Source organism: Lepidochelys kempii, chromosome 4 (genome assembly GCF_965140265.1).
Source record: "Lepidochelys kempii isolate rLepKem1 chromosome 4, rLepKem1.hap2, whole genome shotgun sequence".
Lineage (NCBI taxonomy): Eukaryota > Metazoa > Chordata > Testudines > Cheloniidae > Lepidochelys > Lepidochelys kempii.
Genome location: NC_133259.1, coordinates 114,336,644 through 114,360,685, shown reverse-complemented (window position 1 = coordinate 114,360,685; position 24,042 = coordinate 114,336,644). Strand labels below are relative to the sequence as shown.

The 24,042-nt window shown below is 41.1% G+C and overlaps 1 protein-coding gene across 4 annotated transcripts in view; it reads right to left on the bottom strand.

The window, feature by feature from the left end:
* SLC2A9 (solute carrier family 2 member 9) overlaps positions 1-24,042 on the bottom strand; it is a 207,451-nt gene that overhangs the window by 56,339 nt on the left and 127,070 nt on the right. For all 4 annotated transcript variants that reach the window (XM_073342503.1, XM_073342504.1, XM_073342506.1 and 1 more), the window contains 2 exons: positions 17,708-17,809; positions 13,730-13,805 (listed from right to left, as the gene is read on the bottom strand). In XM_073342503.1, coding sequence (XP_073198604.1) covers positions 13,730-13,805; positions 17,708-17,809 — 178 coding nt within the window. The remainder of the gene's footprint in view (positions 1-13,729; positions 13,806-17,707; positions 17,810-24,042) is intronic.

The following is a 24,042-nucleotide window of genomic DNA, read 5'->3' as shown; positions in this document are numbered from 1 at the left end:
AATACAGATTTCACAGGGGGAGACCAGCATTTTTCAAATTACTCAAATTCTCAAGTTCCTGACCCAAAAGGGAGTTGCACAGGGGGTCACAAGGTTATTTTAGGGGTGGGGGTCACAGTACTGTCACCCTTACTTCTGCAGTTTGCACTGCCTTCAGAGTAGGTAGCTGGAGATCTGTGGCTGTTGGCTGGAAGCCCAGGTCTGAAGGCAGAACCACCACCAGCAACAATGCAGAAGTCAGGGTGGAAATACCATACCATGCCATCCTTACTTCTGCACTGCTGCTCCAGTGGCAGCTCCGCCTTCAGAGCTCAGTTCCTGGCCAGCCACCGCCGCTCTCCAGGTGCCCAGCTCCGAAGGCAGTGCCACGGCCAGCAGCAGCGCAGAAGTAAGGGTAACAGTACTGCAACCCCCCCTACAAAACCCTTGCGACCTCCCCCCTACGACTCCTTTTTGGGGCAGGACCTCTACTACAATTACACAACCAAGAAATTTCAAATTTAAATAGCTGAAATCATGACATTTATTATTTTTAAAATCCTATGACCATGAAATTGACCAAAATGGACCTTGAATTTGGTAAGGCCCTAGTTATAGGGTAGCCAGGGAAAAGGGGTATTTAGAGGGTCTATTTTGGTCATGTATTTCTCTGAGGAAAAGGGAAGAGAGCCCACTATTATAACTGGCTTAGTCCGTTCTTATTTTGGGGAGAAGCATCCGAGGAAAGGAAGAAAATAACATTTCAAAACTAGAATTGCTACACGTCCTCAGCTATTTTGGGCACGAACATTCAGAGCTGGGTCTTCTCAACTCAGATTTTCCACATGGCATTACAAAGAGAGAGGGAGTTAGATTCATGAGGTTACAAGAAATGCATGAAAATAGCACCCAAGTAAACACAGTTAATTCTCCACAAATAACTGAAGTTAAAGAGATGGATCAGAAAGGCAAGATAATTGCCCATGCAGAAGCTCACCCTCGGACACAAAAGTATTCTTTCTTGTTTTCTCTCTCAGTTAGTCAATATTTTAACACCTATCTTATTCTAAGCATACAGTCAACCCAACCACTTAATATACCTTAGCTTCTTCGACTGGTAGCATACTTTTCAACTGTCTATAACCCTATGTCATACTCCTAGATATGATTTAACTGGGAATTGGTCCTGCTTCGAGCAGGGGGTTGGACTAGATGACCTTCTGGGGTCCCTTCCAACCCTGATATTCTATGATTAAAACTATCAAAGGCATAAATGAGAACTGAAAAAAATATCAATCCCATACTTGAGCTGGATCCAAACTAGTACAATTTCCAGAGCAAAGATGGTTGGGATAAACTTCAAGTAACAGACACAGAACCAACACTTCAGATCTCTGAAGGTTCACCCAACATTATTACTCACTGTTCCTCATTCAGACGCAGACAGATTTCCTCTCTACCGTAGCAAATAGCTTTTTGATACCATTCCACAAAACAAGGAATACTATTGTGTCTCTGTTTTTGTTTATCAAAAGCTTCATATTTGTTGTCTTAGTTTATATGCCATTTCAGTGGTCAAAGGACAGATAGCATGATTGTATCTCCCTGTAGTGGTATTAGGTCAATGCTAGTTGTTTCAGGTGAAAAAATAAGTCTGTTTTTTTCAGTTTGCTAAAGCTGCAGGATTCTGCTCTAAAAGATATTGCCCTAATTTCATAATTGGAGGAGGGGGGAGGAATCTTAGTAACAGGCTGTATTGGCTATAAGCAGTGGACAAATAGCAACATAATCACATACAAAATGCTAAACTATTTGGAATACTTAACAAACCTGGATAAAGGAACATTACAATTTAATACAATCTTGGCTTTTGATTGGATTAAAACATTTATGTGCCAGGACAGTAAATATCTGGTGTGATATTTAAACTGGGCATCCATTCTTTCATGGACATTTTTGTACTTGTAATTCATTTATGCGGATTTCTGGTAATTGATTGCAAGCGTTGAATTGCGGGTGCAGTTCCTTGTGGACACTTTCCAGAAGGCCCAGTCTGAAAGCCTGACTGCCTATTGTTTACCTCCTTATGGGCTGATAATACTGAGGTTTGAAATTATGTTAACTAATTACATTTAATATTCAAATAAGTAGCTAAAGCCAGCATTAGAGCTGGGCACAAGATGACAATTCTGTTTCATAGGAACTTTTGAAATTTGTTTTCCTTCTGCAACACCTTTCCAATGTTTTTGTGAAAGTGGAATGTGTGTCACAATATCCATTTTCAGATCGAAATGAGATTTTTTGTATTTAGGAAGTTTCTCTCTCTCTCCCCCTCCCTCACATGTTCCTGACAAAACTTAGTCATAACTAATATGTCTTTGTGAAACTTTCTGACTTCAACGTAACATAATCTGACGAAATTTTACTTAGATGGAAATGTTCCAATCAGCTCTACTCATCATTGAGTTTCCATTGAACTCATGAATACATATATCATCTTTGCTTTTTGATCAATTAATCAGAGGTTAATTTTTATTCTATTTTATTTTCACTGTTCTAGCCTATAGAATGTTAGTATATTGAAAAAATTATTCAAGAAACAAAGTACAGATCCGCCCCTATGCTGAAGTTGCTTTGGACTGCTCTACTGGCATAAAGTTGAAAGACATTTTCAATAAAAGTCAATATACTTTCTTCCATGCCTGTGGTACCTAACCCAAATGCTCAGAGACTTTATAGAGGTTTTTTTTTTTTTGGCACTTTTTCTTTGGATTTGTGTGATCCTATGAGCCCCTCCATGCCAAATGGCAAAGGGATCACTGTCATGTAACAGCATCTCTTATCAGGCCTGACAATCTCACTACACCTAATACATTGCTGTCCTAGTATGTATCTATAAAGAATGTTGTATGAGGTATCAAATAAAAGCTGGTCATCCTAAGAATTGTGTGTACAGGTGTCATACAAGAAGTTTGTACATATATACTAAATATGTTTAAACTATGTGTCAAGGTTCCTTCCCCACTGTGAACTCTAGGGTACAGCTGTGGGGACCTGCTGAAAACCGCCTAAGCTTATTCTTACCAGCTTAGGTTAAAACTTCCCCAAGGTACAAACTATTTTATCTTTTGCCCTTGGACTTTATTGCTGCCACCACCAAGCGTCTAACAAGTATATAACAGGGAAAGAGCCCGCTTGGAAACCTTCTTTCCCCCCAAAATCTTCCCCAAACCCTACACCCTTTCCTGGGGAAGGCTTGATAAAAATCCTTACCAATTTGCATAGGTGAACACAGACTCAAACCCTTGGATCTTAAGAACAATGAAAAAGCCATCAGGTTCTTAAAAGAAGAATTTTAATTGAAGAAAAAGTAAAAAGAATCACCTCTATAAAATCAGGATGGTAGGTACCTTACAGGGTAATCAGATTCAAAACATAGAGAATCCCTCTAGGCAAAACCTTAAGTTACAAAAAGACACAAAAACAGGAATATGCATTCCATTCAGCACAGCTTATTTTATCAGCCATTTAAACAAAACAGAATCTAATGCATATCTAGCTAGATTACTTACTAAGTTCTAAGACTCCATTACTTTTCTGTTCCTGGCAAAAACATCACACAGACAGAGCGAACCTTTGTTTCTCCCCGCCTCCAGCTTTGAAAGTATCTTGTCTCCAAACTGGTCATTTTGGTCAGGTGCCAGCGAGGTTATCCTAGCTTCTTAACCCTTTACAGGTGAAAGGGTTTTTCCTCTGGCCAGGAGGGATTTTAAAGGTGTTTACCCTTCCTTTATATTTATGACACTATGTAACCAGGCAGGGTTGATAGATAAGTTTTTCCTAAACAAAGGAATGTTGATTTACCCATCTGCCTAGATCTCTGATGTAAAGTAAGCAGGATAAACCAACACAAAGAAAGCCTCATTTGCATATTAAGTCAACAGGAAAACAGACTAATGAGGGTATGTGAAATCAGCATGGGAAGACACCAGACTAAAGCCACAGGGTAGCTGTCTTGTCTCTGGGGTCAAAACAATGAGTTTTGGGGAAATATAAGGAGAAGCAAAAAGACATTTTGTTATCCATTTATTGAGGAGATCTCTGATATTGTATGGGGGAATCATGAAAATCTGCATCCTGATTTGATTGAAAAGAAATGGTTATTTAATGTAACTCTGGTTCTTTGAGATGTGATGCAGATGTATTCCACTTAGGTGCATGCACACCCAGCACACTGGAAGCTGGAGAATTTTGCCTAGTACAGGGGTTCCCAAACTTGTTCAGGGTAAGCCCTGGCGGGCCGCAAGATGCTTTGTTTACTTGAGTATCTGCAGATATGGCTGCTCGCAGTTCCCAGTGGCCGCGGTTTGCCGTTCCCGGCCAATGGGAGCTGCGGGAAGCGGTGCAGGCCTGGCCAAATTTAGGAACCCCTAGCCTAGTAGTACCAATAGGAGGCAGCACTTGTGCCTTGTGCTCATAGTTCCTCCCCTGGCTATATGACCACCGCCTCAACCCCCCTCATTTTCTTCACACCGAATGCCCACAGACTAGACTCCGCTGCAGAGGGGATGGCAAGTGGGTCATGGAATACACGTCTGTATCACATCTCAAAGAACCACAGTTACACTAAATAAACCATTTATTTTCAATCAAATCAGGATCTAGATTCAAGTAGATGCAACTGTGTAGCCCACGTAGGTGGAATATTCCACTTGATACAGGATGTTATCCATTTAGAGAGAGAGACTGTAAAGAGACCGCTTGCCCCTTCATACGATCTGCATGTGATACAAACCACCGAGGCAAAGCATGAAATGGTTAGTCCTGTCCAGACAGAATGCTAGGCGTTGCCTGACTTCTAATGTAATGAGATGCTGCTTCTCCAGAGATTAATGTGGCTTAAGAACACAGGCAAATGTACAGTTCAAATATACCAGGCCTCAAAGTCACTTTGTCCTGAGAGAATTGTGTTTAAGGAGGCTCGATCCTCAGAGCAGATAACTCACAGACACTCTTTGCAGATGTCATCACTACCAGGAATGCAGTCTTCTAATATGACAGGTTTCAAAGTAGCAGCCGTGTTAGTCTGTATTCGCAAAAAGAAAAGGAGTACTAGTGGCACCTTAGAGACTAACCAATTTATCTGAGCATGCATGCTCAGATAAATTGGTTAGTCTCTAAGGTGCCACTAGTACTCCTAGTCTTCTAATATGTAAGCAGAAAGGGATAAGATGTTGGGGGCTCGAATGGAGGCCCCATGAAAGGTCCCACATAGGAACTGGCTCTTCGACAGGAGCATGGAGAAGAAGAAGCCCTTTTAAGAATCTTGCTTCCTTGGCATTGGAGAAGATTGATATTCTCTGAATGGGGGGTCTGAAATGCTGATGTCATTCTCAGTGACTTTGCATCAAGTACTTCAAGATGTGCTGGACAGAAGCCAGTGTCAGCTGGATTCCACGCCCTAATGACCACACCAAAAACCACTCCCATTTCTCTGAATAGACCATTCTGGTAGAGGGCTTTCTACTGTCAAATAGGACCTGTCAAACAGCTGCCAATCACTGTACTTCCTGCTTATTCAGCCACAAAGCAGCCATGCCATGAGATGCAGGGAGCTGAGTGCAGGATGTAAAGTGCAAGTGTGATTCTGTGTCAGTAGTTCAGGAGGGAGAGAAAGTGGTATGGGAGGCTGAACTGACAGTGTGAGAATTTTTACCATACATTTGGTAAAAACCTGACAGGCAGAAGAGAGGCCAGAGGGAAGCACCGTATACTGAAAATGGCACTCCACTATGACGAATCAAAGGAATTTTCTGTTGCTTGGCAAAATCACCAAATGAAAGGTCCGGAGCAACAAACCAGTTGTTCTGAGACAATAGAGGGAGGACAGTCGATAGAATGTCCATTCGGAAGCTCATGTAGTGGATATATTTGTTGAAGCCACAAAGGTTAAGCATAGGTCTTACCCCTCCCTTGGCTTTAGGCACTGGAAAGTACCGGGAAAAGAAGCACGGACCCTGATGTTGATGTTCTGGTAGAACATCCTATGCAATTCCCATAGCCAGTAGAGAGCAAACCTGCTTGAGGAGTAGTTTCTCATGAGGGGGTCCCTGAAGAGGGACGGGGAGGGATGGAAAGGAACTGGATGGCAGAGCCTGATCTGACAGCACTTCGCACCCAGCTGTCAGTGGTGATCGAGCCCCAAACATTTTGAAAAAGTGAGCCAACCTGTCCCCAGACAGAAGGGACAAGGGGAAGGGAATGGCGACTGAAATACTGCTGTGGACCAAGAAGTCAAAAAAGGGTGCCTGGGGAGGCTGCAAGGGGAAGGTGTGTCAACTGGCCAAACCCTGAACCCGAATGCCTCCTCCTCTGGGTTCTATGCCCCTTTCTGGGGTCGCCCCATGATCTCGGGGGGAGAGAAAGACTGCCAAAATCAGTGCTGCATATGATACTGCTGCTGCTTGTGCTGCTGTTGACCACTGTAGTGGTGACTGCACTGCAAGCATATAACCCCACACCAAGAACAATAGGGTAGCCGTAGCATCCTTGAAGGAGTGCAGAGTCTCATCTGTCTTGTCCAAAAAAAGCACATGGCTGTTGAAGGGCAAATCCTTTATGGCCTGTTGCACACAGGGGGCAATACCCAACTTCTGCAGCCATGCTGCCCATCTCATGGTCACCACCAAGGCCACCTCTTTGGCCAAAGTATCTGTGACATCCAGTGCAGACTGAAACAGAGCCTTAGCCACCAAGTAGCCTTCAGTGATAAATGCCTGAAATTCCTCCCTTAAGGCTTCAGGCAGCTGGTCTGCAAACTTAGACATAACCACCCAGTTCACAAAGTCATATTTGGACAGCATAGTCTGCTGGTTAGCAATGCACATCTGCAAGGAAGAGGAAGTGTAAATCTTCCTATCCATCAGGTCCATCTGTTTGGAGTCCTCGTCCTTGGGAATGGACTTAAATCTTCCCTTCCAGGCTCTATCGTTCACAGGGGTTACACCCACGAAATTTGCAGGTAGGTGGGAGTAAAAAGCTTTAAATCCCTGCACCAGGTGCTTTGCAGTAGGCAGTACCAAAGTCAGCGTGCTCCAGAGAACCTTAGCAGTGTTTAGGAGTGCACTGTTTATAGGAAGGGTGACTCTCCCAGGGGCAGATGGCTGCAGGATAGCCAACAACTTATGTGTATTCTTTTGCAGAAACTCTGCTTGAATAGCCAGCGAAGCAGCCACACACCACATATGTGCTTGGTATGCCTTGAAATCCTCCAGTACTGAACAGGAAGAAGAGCCAGGCATCATGGAGTTGTCTGGGGATGAAGATGAAGTGGTTAATTGTGCCAGAGCCAAAGCCTGCTCCACGACTGACAGACCTGGATGGGAAGACTCCGGAGGCTCCTTGAGGGGAAGGTTAACCAGTGCTTGGGCCTATGGTGGATCAATGGTCACCAGACTTGCCCAGTGATCTCGTCTTAGAGAGAAATGAGGAGTGGGACCTTGGTAACTGAGGAACATTCCAGAGATTCCACGGAGACCAGTGGTATGGATAGAGTATTGGTGGCCAGTGGGCACCGGGCCCCTGTCCCGACCGTGAGATGAGAGAATCTTGGTACCCATAGGGTTCCATGAATGGCCCCTGATAGGGTCAGGCGATGGAGAGCACAAGAGGAAGATCCCAACCTGGATACTGAGGAGTCCCGGGCTTCAGGACATAAAAGCGGAGACAACAACCAGTATGACTCCATAGCCCAGTATGAAGAGGGAACTGGTACCAATGGTGGAAACAGTACTGCCAACACTGAGTATGCCTCTGTCATTTCTGGTGCCAGAAGCAGTGTTGACCCCAAAGTCAGCAGTGTTACCTATGTGACTGATGGTGCCAAAGTGGAGGGAGGTGAGTGCCACCATGGTAACAATGGCAGCGCCAACAGCGTGGGTGCCAAAGAAGTTCCTGGTGCCAAGTAGGTCCCTTGTGCTGAGCCTACCACGGGCCCCACTTCTACTGTCTGTAGAAGGGAAACATTGGGGTGTGGTGCCAACAGAGGTTCAACAGCTGCCCAACCCGGGGCTATAAATGATGCAGCCCTGGCAAAGTCCTGAACTAATGGAGAGGCTGGAACAGAAAGGCTGGGGAAGAACCAAACAGGCTGCCTGCTATGCCGCTTAAGTGGAAACAGCTGGTGCTGACATCACCCTCATCAGTACCAGACTCAACAGACACCCTGGGCCTGGAACTAGGGTGGATGGTATGGGATCTCTGACATTCAAGCACAGTATTGGGGAGTGGATGACAGGACCTGCTCCATCCTGTGCTTTGGTGTTCACACCATGCCGGTCCATGCTCCTCTGGAGGAGACACATGGGTCCTCACATGACCTGGAGCAGCCTCCATCTTCTTTTGTGACCTTTTCCTCAGCGCACTTGCTGGGGAATGGCTCCTCCATCTCTTTGGAGAGGTTCTAGCTCCAGAGCAGGAAACAGCAGCACTCTCAGAACCCGAGGGTGACCTTCGATCCAATGTAGCCCTTGGTGCCAAATCAGGCTGTGGACTGTTGGAGCAGTGTGGCTTTAGACAAAGATCCCTCGCCACGAGTCCATTTTGTGAACAATTTGCCAAAGAAACACCATTCCTTGATGTGGGCTTTGCCTAAGCACAGGAAGCACTGTGTGTGTGGATCATTATTGGAGGTCGCTGCCCCACATGACTGACAATGTTTAAACCCCCATGAGGGCATCACCGGGAAATACTTAAACTAAACTAAAGCTAACCAACTAACACTATATAAGGGTACAAATTAACTATATACAACTAGAAAAAGTCACTAAGACACAGATAGTTTGTAAGGTTAGGAACCACACAGCGCTCAGACTCCAGCCATGGCAGTAAGAAGGAACTGAGGGGGCAGAGGTGGTAGTCCCTCAGATAGCCATGGCAGGGGTTATGAGCACAAGGTGCAAGGGCTGCCTCCTATGGGTACTGCTAGGCAAAATTTTCCAGCTCTGATATACTGGGTGTGAACAAGCCTAAGTGGAATATACAGCTGCATCTGCTTGAAGAAGAATCAGCAAGCTTTACAGAAAAACGTTGTGAGAGTGAGAAAACTGCTTTAGCCAAAGGGTTGTAGTTTGCTAGATATGTTTAGTCTCTTGGAATGTGCTATACTTTTGTTTTATTTGTAACCAATTCAGTTTCTACTTTAAAACGCTATCTTTGGTAATAAACTTCACTTTGTTTTATCATAAGTAGATCTCAATACAGTAATATTAGGCAAAGCATGAATTTTGAGTTGAACGAAACAAGCTGGTTTGTACACTGTCTCTTTGGAGATAGCAAACTTGATAATTTCTGTGAGTGCCCAGTGATGGGCTGGTTACCTCAGGGGAACACTCTTCCAGGTGGCCTGCGAACTGGGGTGCACCAAGTGTTACCTGCAAGGCAAAGTAAGGGCTGGCAGAGTCCTGAGAAATTTGTCTGGGGTGGCTAACAGACTGTGGAGACAGGGAGTGTCACCCAGGTTAGCACCGGCAAAATCTCTCTCTCACTGATGCAGAGGGGTCACACTGACCTATGGTTTTGAGCATCCCAAGACAGCAACACCATTTGTTTTCTGTTTTGTTTGACTCCATAGTAACCAGAACCAATCCCCTTGATTCTGTGTCTGTGTCTATTTTTTAATCACATGAAGCTTCTTTAGATCAAATATATCAGATATTTCAGCTGAAATGTGTGGGCAAGAGACAATGACTTCCTGCAGCTCCTGCTTCCTGTGTGGACTGCTCTTTAAAAGCTATTTACTAACTTGTGTTTCCTTAACCAGAAATAATCTTGCATCCAGATACTTGTAGTTACATGAGATAACTAAAAAGACTGAAAACAAATAAGTACCTAGAAGCAGCATTTTCCCCACAACCTACAGAAGAGTCTGTTATTTTTCAAAGGATATTTTTCTGTTTTAAGTTCACAAACTACTGTTGAACTCCAGCCTGTGGTCATTTAGAACCTAAACGAACTTTTTGATAGACCACCACTGGAAAACGTTAGGAAATACTGTGACACTGCACCCCATATTCTTCATAGTGATATTATTATGATATTATAGCATAATTATGATGCATTTTATGCAAGTCGGCCATATGAAATGTCACTGGAAAAGTTATGATTTGTTGAATATGATTATCCTATTTGTATGCATGTATCATTTTTGTATCTGAAGTTATGAATATTGACTATGTATCTATATTTCAAATGTAGTTATACCTGGGTGTATAGCTGCAAGATGCTTTCAGTCTAGACTGGTGGGTGGGGAAGGGCCTATTCAGAGTAATAAGCCATTAGGGAAAACAATAGGCCTCAGGAGAAGCTTATCGTCCTCCTTGTGAGCCTTCCTGAGAATGCTCCAGACAGCCTGTAAGTAATGGCTACTATGACTCTGCAAGGACATAGGACCAGACCATGTCTCTGGACTTCATCTTGGGATGTCAGTATTTTTCCACAAACTGATCTGGGAGACAAGTTTTGAAACAAAGGGTTCCCACCATATGCTAAAGCTGTATAAGGCAGGGAGTGACATCATCTGGTGTTCTTCACTCTCCACACAAGACCCAGACCTTGAAACTGGGCAAGGAGAGAGAAAAGAATGAACTGCTACATGCTTGTTTACCACCTCACAGATTAAGAGAACGGGATCAGGAAATGAGTAGAACCTGGGCTCTATTTTCCAATACACTAGCCAGCACAGATATGCCAGACAAGGGGTGTCATAACTTACTGCTGGTACAAACTGGCAGCAAATTGTTAATTCCCACCACCCATGGACAAAGGGAAATCAGGAAGGGAATCAGCTATGACACAATTCCTCCTGCAGCTTATGTGCCAGCCTGTGCTCAGGCACACTCAAGCCTAAATTATGAGAACTGAAACCTCATTATTAGGATTGCAACCACATTTGTCCCTCTCAAAGTAGATCCGATAATTGCACTAAAAATTTCAAAGTTATGCCTCTGTCTTGTGACATGGACAGATGTGGATGTTGTACTTTTCAGTTACACTTTTTTTTAGGTTAACAATATGTATCTGATGAAGTGAGCTGTAGCTCACGAAAGCTTATGCTCAAATAAATTGGTTAGTCTCTAAGGTGCCACAAGTACTCCTTTTCTTTTTGCGAATACAGACTAACATGGCTGTTACTCTGAAACATTATAGAGAAAATATTTCACCCAAACAACAAATAGCTTATACACATGTCTAGCTTACCAGGTATCACCCAGCCTCCATATGGAGGCTCTGGATCAAGTGTGAAAATAACCTCCCTCCTCAGTCAGGGTGGTCACTTTAGATGGCTTTCAGTTCTTTATTTGCCTGGCCTCTTGAACCATGTCAAACCAGTATGTGTAATTTCCCCCCAGGGATGAAACTTCTTCAGACTTATTACTTGCCTTAGGGATGTGCATTAATTATTCCCTAGTGATTATAGTTCCTGAGGAAACATTTTAACACCCGTATTGAATCAGGAATACAATCCCTAGCTCATAAAGACATACACAAAATTTATAAGGTTGGAATATTCATAGATTATTGTATCATGTGCTGATAGCATCCATCACAGTCACCATATTTTCCCCAGCAATTAGAGTATTTGACTATATCGGAATGGTAGATGGGGTGGTTGTAAAGAAAACAAAGTGCCATGTTTTCTTCCTTTCAAAAAACAGAAACAGAAAACACAACAGCAAGAAGAATGCTGCAATTTTAAAGATTTTCTATAGGAAGCAGTCTGTGATACTGAATAGACGTTCCAGTCTTGCATACTTATAGATGTACTGCCTCAATACGAATGCAAAATGCATTAGAAAATACTGACTGGCAGCAATGAAGGGACAACAGCTAAGTGAACAAAAATATAATCTATCATAGGGAACAAAGGAAAAAAGAGGAAAAAAGAAAAGGAAAAAAGTGGAGGATTTATTTTAAAAGGTTGAACTGTGATGTACATTTGAAGTTTTGAAAACTAGTGAATATCTTTTAGGGTTGGCCTAAATTACTCTGTAAATTTGTTTCTATGGGGCTTTTTGGAAGAAAAATAAGTAGAGGTTACAAGTGTTCATACTTACTTACTTACAGGAGTTCAACTATTTTTGCAGATTTAAAAGGAGAATTGCAAGAAGTTTAAAGTCACCACTTGATCTCTCAAGACTATCTGGTTGAGAACCAGCTTTGATTTCAAAATGCTTTTTTTAAAAACCCAGCAATCTATTGCTGAGAATTTTGTTTTAAACATGAGGAACTTGGGCAGAACTGAAATTTGCCCTTACAAAAGCACAAGGGGGTTGCATGATGATTTGCATCACGGGTTTCAGTGCCAGGGTTAGGTGGGGGTAGAAAGAGCAGTCTTCAAGGGACTTCTACTCTCTACTGCTCCCGGGCTCCCACACAGATAGAGGGCAGGGCAGGAAATTTTCAGTTTTTTCAAGTTAGTGTGGCTCCATCCATATATCAGCCAGTGAAGTTCAGAGAGCATGGAAGGAGACTGGCATAGATTAGTGACACAGTCCCTCCCCCAGGAGCATTAGGAAACTAGGGAGGAACTTGTGAGTCAGAGTCATAGCTTCCTGGTCTTTTTCTGAGCTGTCATGGATATGTAACACCTCTCTCTCAGAGGGTAGAGAGGGGGGGTTTCAATATTACAGTTTAGTCCTATTTTATTAGAGGATCCCAAAACACAGGATGCTGCCTTTTCCAGCTGTCTTCCCAGTAGCAGTTAAATAATAAAACACCACCACAAAAGACAAAAGTGGCCTAAGTAAGTAATGATGATGACGACGACAACAATGATGCACAGGCAAGGAAACGAAACAAAAGAATCACGTTAAATTTCAGCTTCATTAAAAAGAAAGGAGAAAAAAATGTTGAAATGTTGAAAAAATGGATGAAACCATGGCAGAAGTGATGGGGACAGAAATGTTGTTTTCGGATTTATAACAGAACATATATGAAGGAAAACCACAAAAGCAGTTCATTTCACCACACCCCACTCCCCTTTTTTGTGAAGAACAGTTTGTTACAGAATCTCTGGGAAAAACCCACACCTCCTTTTAGCAGCACATACTGTACATGAACTATGCTCTGGTTAAATTCCTCTTTCTGCACCTGCAAACATATGCTATCGAAATTAGTTACTTGCTAATTCACAAAGCCAGATTCTGTTCTCTGTTAAACTGATGTAATCCTGGAGTAACAATGTTCAAATCAATGGAGTTGTTCCAAAATTACACTGATGTAACTGGGTTCCAAATCTAGTTCATTATGTGTCAGTGTTTCTTAATACTTCTACTGAAACCCCTGCTCCAATGAGTCCTAGAGTTCATTGTAATAAAGACCGCAAACTAAGAATATACAGTATATAAAGTTGTATCTATTGCCATGAAGAAGCCTAATAATCCTGACAGAACCCGCACAGGTAAACTGAGAACAAGTGAGATGTCGTTATTGGCACACTAACAACATAGTGATCCAAAGGCATCAGATTCAAATTCATGAAGTCTATATAGAGTTGACATGCAATGGGGAACCCCAGAAGCATTATCAACAGGAGACTAACCTTTCTGATTATCTTCTTATACAAGGCACACACACACAAATCCCTGCCACACACATAGCAAAGTCTAATGTCATGTCACTTCAATGTGCATGTTTTAGTGTTTGGTGCATGGAGAAATGACATGGAACAACATGAAAAAAAATTACTTACCTGGGCCAATGCAAAATGATGCAATTATTGCAAGAATGCAAAATATACTGAGATAGGGGAGCCAGTATGCACGATTCTGGAAAAAACACAACAAAAAATAACCCACACTAGCATTACTTATGTCAAATGCCTAATAAGAGATCACATGGAATACAAAATATTCTTTACATTCTTTCCATAGATTAGGGTTTATGCCAAGAGTTAGTCTTAGAAATCAGTATTCCTGAAATATTTATTAGACAATTTGTATTAAAATTAAAATTTGGAATCTATACAGTGAAATGTCAAGAGGTCTGCTACATTGAAGAAGCCACAAATATTCAAAAAACTCATAACTTCTTATGCTGCAATTCAAGCCAAGCTGTGAAAGTTTCCTTGGGTTGCACAAACTCTTCTTAGTCACCTTCCCCAGATGTCTCTGCCATATTATTAAAGCCAGTATGGCAGATTTTTTAAATGACAAAGTTAATCTGTGTGAAGGATGGATTAAATACACGTCTCTCAATGGGACAGGGAGTTCTGTTCACCAGAAGCTGGGACTGGGTAACAGGGGAAGGATTGCTTGATGATTATCTGTTCTGTTCATTCCCTCTGAAGCATCTGGCAAAAGACAGGATACTAGGCTAGATGGATCTTTAGTCTTATCCAGTATGGCCTTTCATACGTACTAAGCTTAAAATAATATACATTGGGTGTGGTCAAACAGGTTGGGATATTCAGCCACATCCTGAAATTGTAGACAAACAACCTAATGGATCTGATTCTGCAGTAAAGGAAAGTTTTGTATGGAAAAGGACAGCCACAGGATCAGCCCATAGATCAGTGGTGGGAAACCTGCGGCCCGTGGGCTGCACACAGCCCATCAGGGCAAGCCGCTGGCAGGCCACCAGACCGTTTGTTTACATTTGCTTGGCCACTTGCAGCTCCCAGTGGCCAGGAACAGCGAACCGCGGCCACTGGGAGCTGCAGGCAGCCGTGCAAATGTAAACAAATGGTTTGGCGGCCTGCCAGCGGCTTGCCCTGATGGGCCGTAGGTTACCCACCACTGCCATAGATTGTAGATGGTTTTATAAGTCTTTGGGTATGTCTAAACTTCGAGCTGGAAGTGTCAATTCCAGCTCAAAGAGGCTTACATGCACTAGCTTTCATCAAGCTAACGTGGTAAAACAGAATGTAGCCTCAGCAACGTGAGCGGTGAGACGGTATAGGTGCCCAGGGTATATAACTAGCATCTTGCATGGGTATGTGCTCAGGGCAACTAGCTCCTTGTGCCATTGCAGCTACACTTTATTTTTAATGCTTTAGTTTAATCAGATCTAGTGCGGGTATGTCTCCCTGACCTGGAATTTACATTTCCAGCTTACAGTGTAGACACAGCCAGTGTATTCTTCCAAAGTTCCACACTACTATTTCTATTACAGATTACGTGGTTTTGTGAGGAGTTCATTTTGTCTACAGAAAACTAAGTGAAGCAACAGCAATACAGGTAAAAAGTAATCAAAAGGAACTGACTAAGATTAAAAAGAAGAGCTTAAAGGAAGGCAACATTTGATTCAATAGGATCTCTCTAAATTATATGAGCTTTCCCTCTAGCTTTAAATACGGAGAGAGAATTCTACTGAATTGCCAGACCACAGTCCCTGATCTATGTAATGCTGAAAAATAAAAACTCCCGATTTCTTCCCACAGCCCTGTGGTCTCATCTTATTTCTCAGAAAATTTTGAATAGCAGAATGTTATAGTGAGGTCGCAAGTCTTTGTTATTTTTACAAAATATGAAGATATATTTACTTAGAGTATCTGAAGCATCATCATACCTATACTTGCCAATATAAATGACTGATGTACAGGTTCAAACAAAAAAGTACTATACTGGTTTGTTCCTTTTTAACTTGTTTATTCATTTATACACTAACTCTCAAAATATGATAATATGTGAAGGCTCTTCTTGGCATTAGTGTGAATTCATAAACTTATATATTTATCAGAGATGAGCTCATGTTGGATCCAAAACACAGATCTAAACTTGTTAGCCCCTTATACAGAGAGGACACAGGTGCAAATTCAGAACCAGATATAATTTTCCTCTGAGTTCAAGGCTGTTTGCATCCTGGGTTCTTGGTTCAGACTTATATCTAATACTTAATGCATAATGGACTAGATATTCAGCTAATGTAAACTGACGTCACTCCACTAAAATCTAACTCACAGTCAATGGAGCATCACTGATTTACAACAGCTGAAGATCTAGTCCAATTAGTTTAAACATGTCACATTATGTATCAAAGGGTTTGGAAACGCCTACTTTTCAGTCAGCTCATAACAAAACTTGCAGCCTTCTATCTTATGTGTCTTGTGGTTGTGCTAACAACCTTGGTTTTATGACCTCGTCTGTAAAGTACAGTTCTGTTGTTTCATACAGTTGACAATATGGTAAGTCCTATTCAGATAGTTCACAAATTCATAGAGTTTAAAGCCAGAAGGCACCATTAGATCATCTAGTTTGACCTCCTGTAGAACACAGGCCCTTAAATTTCACCCATTTACCCTTATGCTGAGCCCAATAACTTGTCTTCAGATAACGCACATCTCCAGAAAGGAATCCAGTCTTTATCTGAAGACATCAAGAGATGAAGAATCCACTGCTTCCCATGGTACTTTATTCCACTGGTTAATCACCCTCACTAATAAAAATTTGTGCCTTATTTCCAATTTGAATTTGTCTGGCTTCAGTTTCCACTCACTAGCTCTTGTGATGGTTTTACTACGTTCACATGCTACTCACATTGACTCTGAGGGTATGTCTACACTGCACAGTAAGGTATAATTATAGCCTCAGTGACCATACCTGTGCTAGCCATAAGCTAGCTAGCGCAGGTACGTTAGCAGTGAAGAAACAGGGGCATGGGAAAAGAACCCAAGTATGTACCCGGGGTCCCTGGCGGGATTTTACTGGGATAGGTAGCCTACTCTGAAGCTTGTGTTGCCACATCGTCACTGCTACTATCACCTTCACTAGCCAGATTAAAGCAAGAGCAGGTATACCTACCCATAGTATAATTACACGTTGGTTTGCAATATAGACATACCGTCAGTGGCTCCCTTCGTATTAACTCAAGCAAAGAAATAGGATACTGCAGTAAGATAAATGGTGAGGCTCATTTTAGCTGCTGTTCCAAAGACAGAGAAATCTTGACTATAGCCAGCAGAAGAACAACTTGCTGAAAGATCACTAAAAGCAGGCTGTTCCAATCTATCAGAACTCTACTTTTCAGGCCCCAAGAACAAAAGAAAGCTGTACATGATAATGCATACAAACGGAGGACAAAAAAGGCAGACAAACTGATTTCCTTTCAGTGTTATCGTTTGTTTAATAACCTTCTTCCAATCATTTGACATAATCTCTTGCGAAATAAATGCTAACCCTGCATCTCCATGCCAGGTGCTTCCTCCAACAAATAATGAATCTTCACCTTTTGAGTCCAAATAGCTGAACTGAACTTCAAAGCTACGGTCGCACTGGAATGTTTTCTCCCCCAGGAGCCTTCTGTTTGAATTTAACCTTTTTGCTTTTTCAAAAAAATCACCAGTAAACAGAAGGCACATAGAGAATGCAAGAAATTTCAAGACGATATATACGGTTTTACAGCAAAAGTATGAGGTGTTGAATGCAGCGTTTCTCAACCATGGGCAAAATTATCCTCTCCAATCTGCTTGCATGAAACTCTCACTTGGTAAGAAATGAATGAGACAATCTTTTAGATCACATTATGACTAACAGTCACACTCTGAAATAATTAAGTTTATAATTAAGCAGAAGACAGAACTTTAAATCTCCAATTCAGAATAGGCCATCATTTAAACTTAATCAAAAGTTGGAATGGTCCACAGAAGTAAGCTGAAGCCAAGAAGTACTATATACCGGACATTTAAAATAGAGAAATGAAAGAGAATAGTTACGTAATGAATATACTGTACCTGTAAAGTCAGGGATACTGAAAGTATCGTAAAGGAGATGACCATCAAACCAAAACCTCCGATAAGCAGAGGTCTACGTCCAAGTCGTTCAACAGCTAAACCCTGAATAAGAAGAAATGGTATTTTACTTTCTTGAAGAACCAGTAGAGCTTCGTTAATTAACAAAATTCTTATAGTGAAGTGATAGGTGCTACGTAAAAACCATAGATAGTAACAATTAACTTCATTTTGTTAATTCTCAGCTACAGTGTGTTCATAATTACAGTCAGATTACATCATTTGACGTCTTTTGGAAAACAGGTAATTGTAATATTCGGCATTGCTTATTAAAAATAGAGCAAATAAGTAATATTTGGTTAGGTTAAATTTTTTTCCCCTACAGAACCATAATGGGACTATACATGGAAGAATGTGAAACTTGTAATCGACTGTCTTAAAGTGCAATGGTGAAGGTTCAATTTCCATTAGTGCAGTGGATATCAAATCTCATTCAAACGTGGCATAGATACACAGAAACCTGTGCATTTATGCACCTTTTCATTTATTTATGTTGACTACTTTGCAGACAAAGGAACTTAATTAAAAAAATCACATAAAATCAGAGTATGTCTGCTAAAGAGGAATATAATAAAAAGAGCTCTAAAAAGGGTTAGTATAAAACAATTGATTTTCCTAGATTCATACGTAAATGAGTGAGATACATTTTAGACCAGACACATCAGAACATTCTCTAACATACTATTCCCACCAGTAATTACTAATTAAAATCGCTTTCTTATGAAGAAAGGGTAACATTACTTGAAATCTAAAAGGTATGTGTCAAATAACTGCTTCAGATGATTTTAAAAAGGTAGACACAAATATTTATTTGCCAGGTAAATAGTTACCTTGGACGGAAAGCCTGAGTTCAAGCATCACCCATGCGAAAGGTGAAATGCAGAAATGAAATGAATTCTAAATTACATGGGCCTCCGTGGTGGTTTGCAGCCATGGAATTCCAGGAAAAGTTGTGTTATAGGCAGGCACGTGTCTGTAGATGTGGAGGGGGAGGACAACACTTGTGGAGTGGGTACTCTCTCCACAAATTTCAGCTCTGCTAGTTGTTATGGAAGAGGCATGGGGGTACGCAGCACTAAGTGAACTTAGTGGACCAAAGAAACCAACCCATGTAGATTTTATGGCCAGAAGGGACCACTCTAATCACCTAGTCTGACCTCCACAACACAGGCCACAGAACTTCATTAGTAGTGGAGAGAATTATCCTTCCCTACTGCACAAGTAAACACACTCAAGCCCAGTAACTCTGGGTCAAAACAGAGGCACCCCATTGGAGAGGTAGTTGGAAAACTTTAGCCCAAGAGATTTTCCCAATCTCACAAAGAAAGTCCTTGGCAGAGCTTGGAACAGAAGACAGATCTCTGTGCTTCAACTAGTAGACCATGCCCTACGGACTTGATCCTGCAAGGTGCTGAGCATGCTGGCCCTGATCTAGCAAAGCACATGCTTCACAATGGGACTGCTCATGTGTTAGAAGTTAAACAGATGTGTAAGTGCTTTGCTGGACCTGTGCCAGAGCACTCAGCTCCTTCCATGATTGAGGTCTAGCTCCCTTATGCAGGGAAGTCCCCATAATACAGTCTGTGGTGACCAAACAGGAGAGAGTAAATTACCTTTATATAATTCTTTTTCCCCTCTGGGTAACTCTGATTGCAATAATCAAGTCATAGAACGAACACCAATGCCTGTAGCTAAACAGAACCTGCCAGAAAATTTCACAGAGGGAGTAAAAGAAATTTAAAAGGTAAAGAAATGTATTTCTTTGCTGAATGTTCCCCACAGAATGATAGGAATATGTTCTGAATGTCCCTGCCTAAGGGTGGCTAGGGGGAAAAAAAAAAGTTTTGCTGTTTTAATGATACAGACAATACCAGCGTACTGCTGACAGTATGAAAGTGCTTATACCAGTATAATTTATGCCACTTTGGAAACCAGCAGAAAATATGCTGGTAGAAAGCACAGTTATACCAGCATAACTACCTCTACACTAGGGCTTTCAGCAGCACAGTTATGTTGGCAAAAAAAAAAAATCACACCCCTAACTACACAGCTATACCAGTACAAACTTTTCAGAGTAGACCAGGGCTCAGTTTTCATTTCAGCTTTGCAGTTCATCACAATAAACCTAAATGTAAATCATTATTGCCTTAAAACTAGAACCCAGATGAACTTGTAGGAAGTAAGTCATTAACAGAAATAGAGAGAATGTTATAATTAATTAATTAATTAAGTGGTTTATGGTGCAAGCGAAAAGACGTGTTATTCATTTGTAAGAGTGAGAACAGTGTTATCTTTCAAAACAGAATTCCTGTAGGATTCTTCTGTTAAACTGTCATACAAACCATGCACAGAGTTTGTCCCTCGGCATAAGGTGGTCATCTATAAACCACAATGGAAACTGGTGCAAAATAAGACACAAAGACAATTAAAAACTAGCTTCAGATTTTCTATACCTCTTTTTCCTTGAAAGCATTTACAAATACTTCTCCTGCCATATATGTCAATCCTAGAGGTGTATTTTTATTTTCAAGTTAAATAAATGTCATGCTACTGTAGTTTCAGCTGTGGATTGTGCTTGGATATGGTCATGCTTCAGAAGTCATGCCTACAGTGCAAGTTATTTTGGATTCCAGCACTATTTTCATTCATTTTACTTTCACTTTGGATTGTTCTAGTTATTTTAAATAACAAAATGAAGAGGTTTTTATTATTTTAAATAGCAAAAGAAACTGGTTTGGGCATCACCTAAGGATTCAAATTTTATATATATATATATATATATATACACATACATATACACACACACACACATATATATAAAAATAGGACTATAATGACATATGAATGACAAGTTACAATTTCATGCTATGTTTTAAACTTTTGTCCCCTTTTGAATCTAATAAGCCACTCTAAATAAAATTTGACCGTTCTAAAAACTTCCGATAGTTTCAGTGGCTGAGACTTGGATATATAAGGTGCTGAACACTTTTGTGAGATGTTGTGAGCCCTCAACTACCAGTAAAGAGCCAGTCTTGAAAACACTTATGCATATGGATAACCTTGTTCTGGTAGGACATTTGTTTATGGTTGTGAGAGATGAGAAACGTTGAATAGAGCTGGATGAAGACTGCGCTTTCTACAAGTTGTTGGTGATTGGATGCTTTGCAATGCATTTGACATAACTGGATTCCTTAATTTTCCATATAGAGTTGGTGGTGGTTGTGAATGGGACATCTTCTGTGTTACACAACATTGTGTTTTTGTACTGAAGTAGAGAAAGGGTATGAATGTCATTGTGACACAAAGGAAACTAGGGGTATGAGCAAAGATTTCATACAAGGAGCAATCTGAGAAACAGCCAAGATCAGGTTGAAATTTATGGCTGTTACCTTAATAATACAGCAAACCCCAGGAAGGGGGGAAAGTTTAGACCATTTTGTGTATGTGTGTGTGTTTGCACATACCTACAGCACTACAAGCAGATTGGGAGTGCCACCAAAGCCTTACATCTTGTATAAAAGTTTAATATTCTCTTAACTAAGAAATCATTTGACTCTTTCCTACTATTTATTGGTTTTCAGTGGGGGTGCGGGGGGGGGAACAATGGAAAGGAAGCAAAACACAACTATACCAAAGCATTCTTTTCACAGTCAGGTATATGGTTTACCATGTTTTTTCACATTACATATTTGTTATTATTTCTATTTATAGAATGGTAATACTTCCTGAATTTCCCATTCCCCTTGTCTTATTGATCCCAATGCTCCACTGAAATTAAATAGAAAGCTAAAGAGAAAAGGTCTCAACAAATAAATAAAAAGAAAGTCATATGTTATTGAGCTTGTAATGAGTTATTACATGTTTCATTGGTAAAGAATGCTACAGTTAAGATAACATACAGACTTTGATTATAAGCCCCTCTTTTGACAGATAACTTGCTCAAAAGTTGTTAATTAGCAAAACCCACTTAGATGTTTTTGTTACTCAGTGTGAAAAATGTTTCTATCAGTTTTAAAGCATTTATGGTTCTGCATTCACCATTTAACCGTAATAGGAATATTTCTCAAACCAGTAAAAACTGGTAGAAATCTTTTTGTACCTTAAGCCACTGTATATGGCATAAAAGGAAATACACGTGTTCACCTATGGTTACAGAAAAAGTGCAGCTGCTTTCTATTACTCTGGATTGTGCTACCTGCCAAATAGTACAAAATATAGCACTTCGTTGTGAGATCATGAGCACACACCCGGGAAGGAAGAGTTGTGGTGGTTTCTGTGATTAACATAACTCTGAAGTTCTTGACTTCTGTGCAATTAATAATGCAACCGTAAAATTACACTGATGTAACTTTTCTCAGGTAGCAATACAACTTCATATATCACCAGTCAACAAAGGAACTATGTTCTCTATCAACAGATCACACACAACTACCTTTTGACTGACAACTCCTTTGAATAAATACAGTGTTAAAAAACCAATCGCCAATCGCTTCCACTTGAGTCAACTGCAGAAACTGGTGTTAACATAATGAAATCAGAGCATATTCAAAAATTCTGGGCATGTTTATGTGGTGAAAATGATTATATAAGGAAGTGGAATTGCTAACAGGTCCCAATTCTGTAGTTCTTACGGTAGGTTCCTGAATACTTCATTTCAAATTTTCCCCAACCCTCAAGTTTTGTTAAGAAAAACTCCCAATTTTACTCTCTTAATATCTTAAGACCTGCTATTAAATATGCTCTACTACTTTTCAATATTATAATTATTATTTATATTACTTTTTTCTCCTGACAGGCTTCTGACTGACTCTGTCCTGAATAAAGAAAAGGAGTACTTGTGGCACCTTAGAGACTAACCAATTTATTTGAGCATAAGCTTTCGTGACCTACAGCTCACTTCATCGGATGCGCATCCGATGAAGTGAGCTGTAGCTCACGAAAGCTTATGCTCAAATAAATTGGTTAGTCTCTAAGGTGCCACAAGTACTCCTTTTCTTTTTGCAAATACAGACTAACACGGCTGTTACTCTGAAACCTGTCCTGAATAAGAGCTTCTCTTTAGACTCAGACTCATGTGATTAACGTGACTTGCCACTTCTGTGCTATTTCCATCTTAAGCAGTAGGATTAAGTAGATCATCAAATCTCATGTCTATTCATCATTCAGGGTACAGTCACTTGCATCCAAGAAAAGAGTAATAGACAATCCAGAGAGGTGGATTTATAGTTTTACTTGTAGCCCCTTTATTCACAGCACAGTCATTTCTCCTAGAACATGAACCATGCTGTTGCAAAAAGAAAAAGAATCAGGTACCTAAATATGGATTTAGAAGTTTAGCCTGAGGCACCCAGTTTGGGCACATCACACTTTAATAAATATATGTCCTGCTTGGCTCTTGCATCAACTTGGGTGGGTACCTTCTTATGCCCTCATAGAACAACCTGTTGAGCATTTCCTTCATTCAGGGGACTGTCAGCAACTGATGGCATTGGTCTATAGGTTCAGCCTGATCAATCAAAAGGCCCTCAGTAAGGGAACACCTCCTGAAGGAGGTCCATTGGATTCCCTTTTTTGGATATCTTTTAGGCATGCTGAAGCCCCCATCTGTTTCAGCTGCTCTATCTTTCAGGTTTTGGGGACCTCTCTCTGACTTTCTGACCCTGAATATAAGAACTATTTCTAATGGTAAATGGAGGATGATTCAAGGAAGACTCTGGAGACCTGAATTCTATTCCTGGCTCTGATACTGACGGACCGTGTGGCCTGGGGGAAGTTGTTTAACCTCTCTTTGTCTCAGTTTCACCATCTGAGAAACTGGGATAATGCTGCTTCTCTCCCGTGAGATCTGCAGATGAAAAACACTGCGTAAGAGCTAAGTATTATTATAGTACCCCCTTCCTCTCATCCCATTAAACTATAGTTTTGGCAAGTGACCCCTTTTGGTGATGAGGTGGCTGGAGGAAATGCTGGGTTTTGCCTTGCACCAGATTACTTTCCTAGGTTCTGTCTACACTGCACACCTTACAACCGTGCGGCTGTGTTGCTGCAGCTGTGCCGTTGTAAGGGGCACTGTGTGGTTGCACTTCAGCGCTGGGAGAGAGCTCTCCCGGCGACAAAATAAAACTACCTCCAGCGAGGAGAAGTAGCTTCATTGATGGGAGCACACTCCTACCGATGAAGCGCAGTCCACACCAGCGGTTTTTGCTGCTAAAAGTTTTATCCTTCAGGGGGGTGTTTTTTCATACCCCTGAGTGACAAAAGTTTTAGCGACGAAAGTG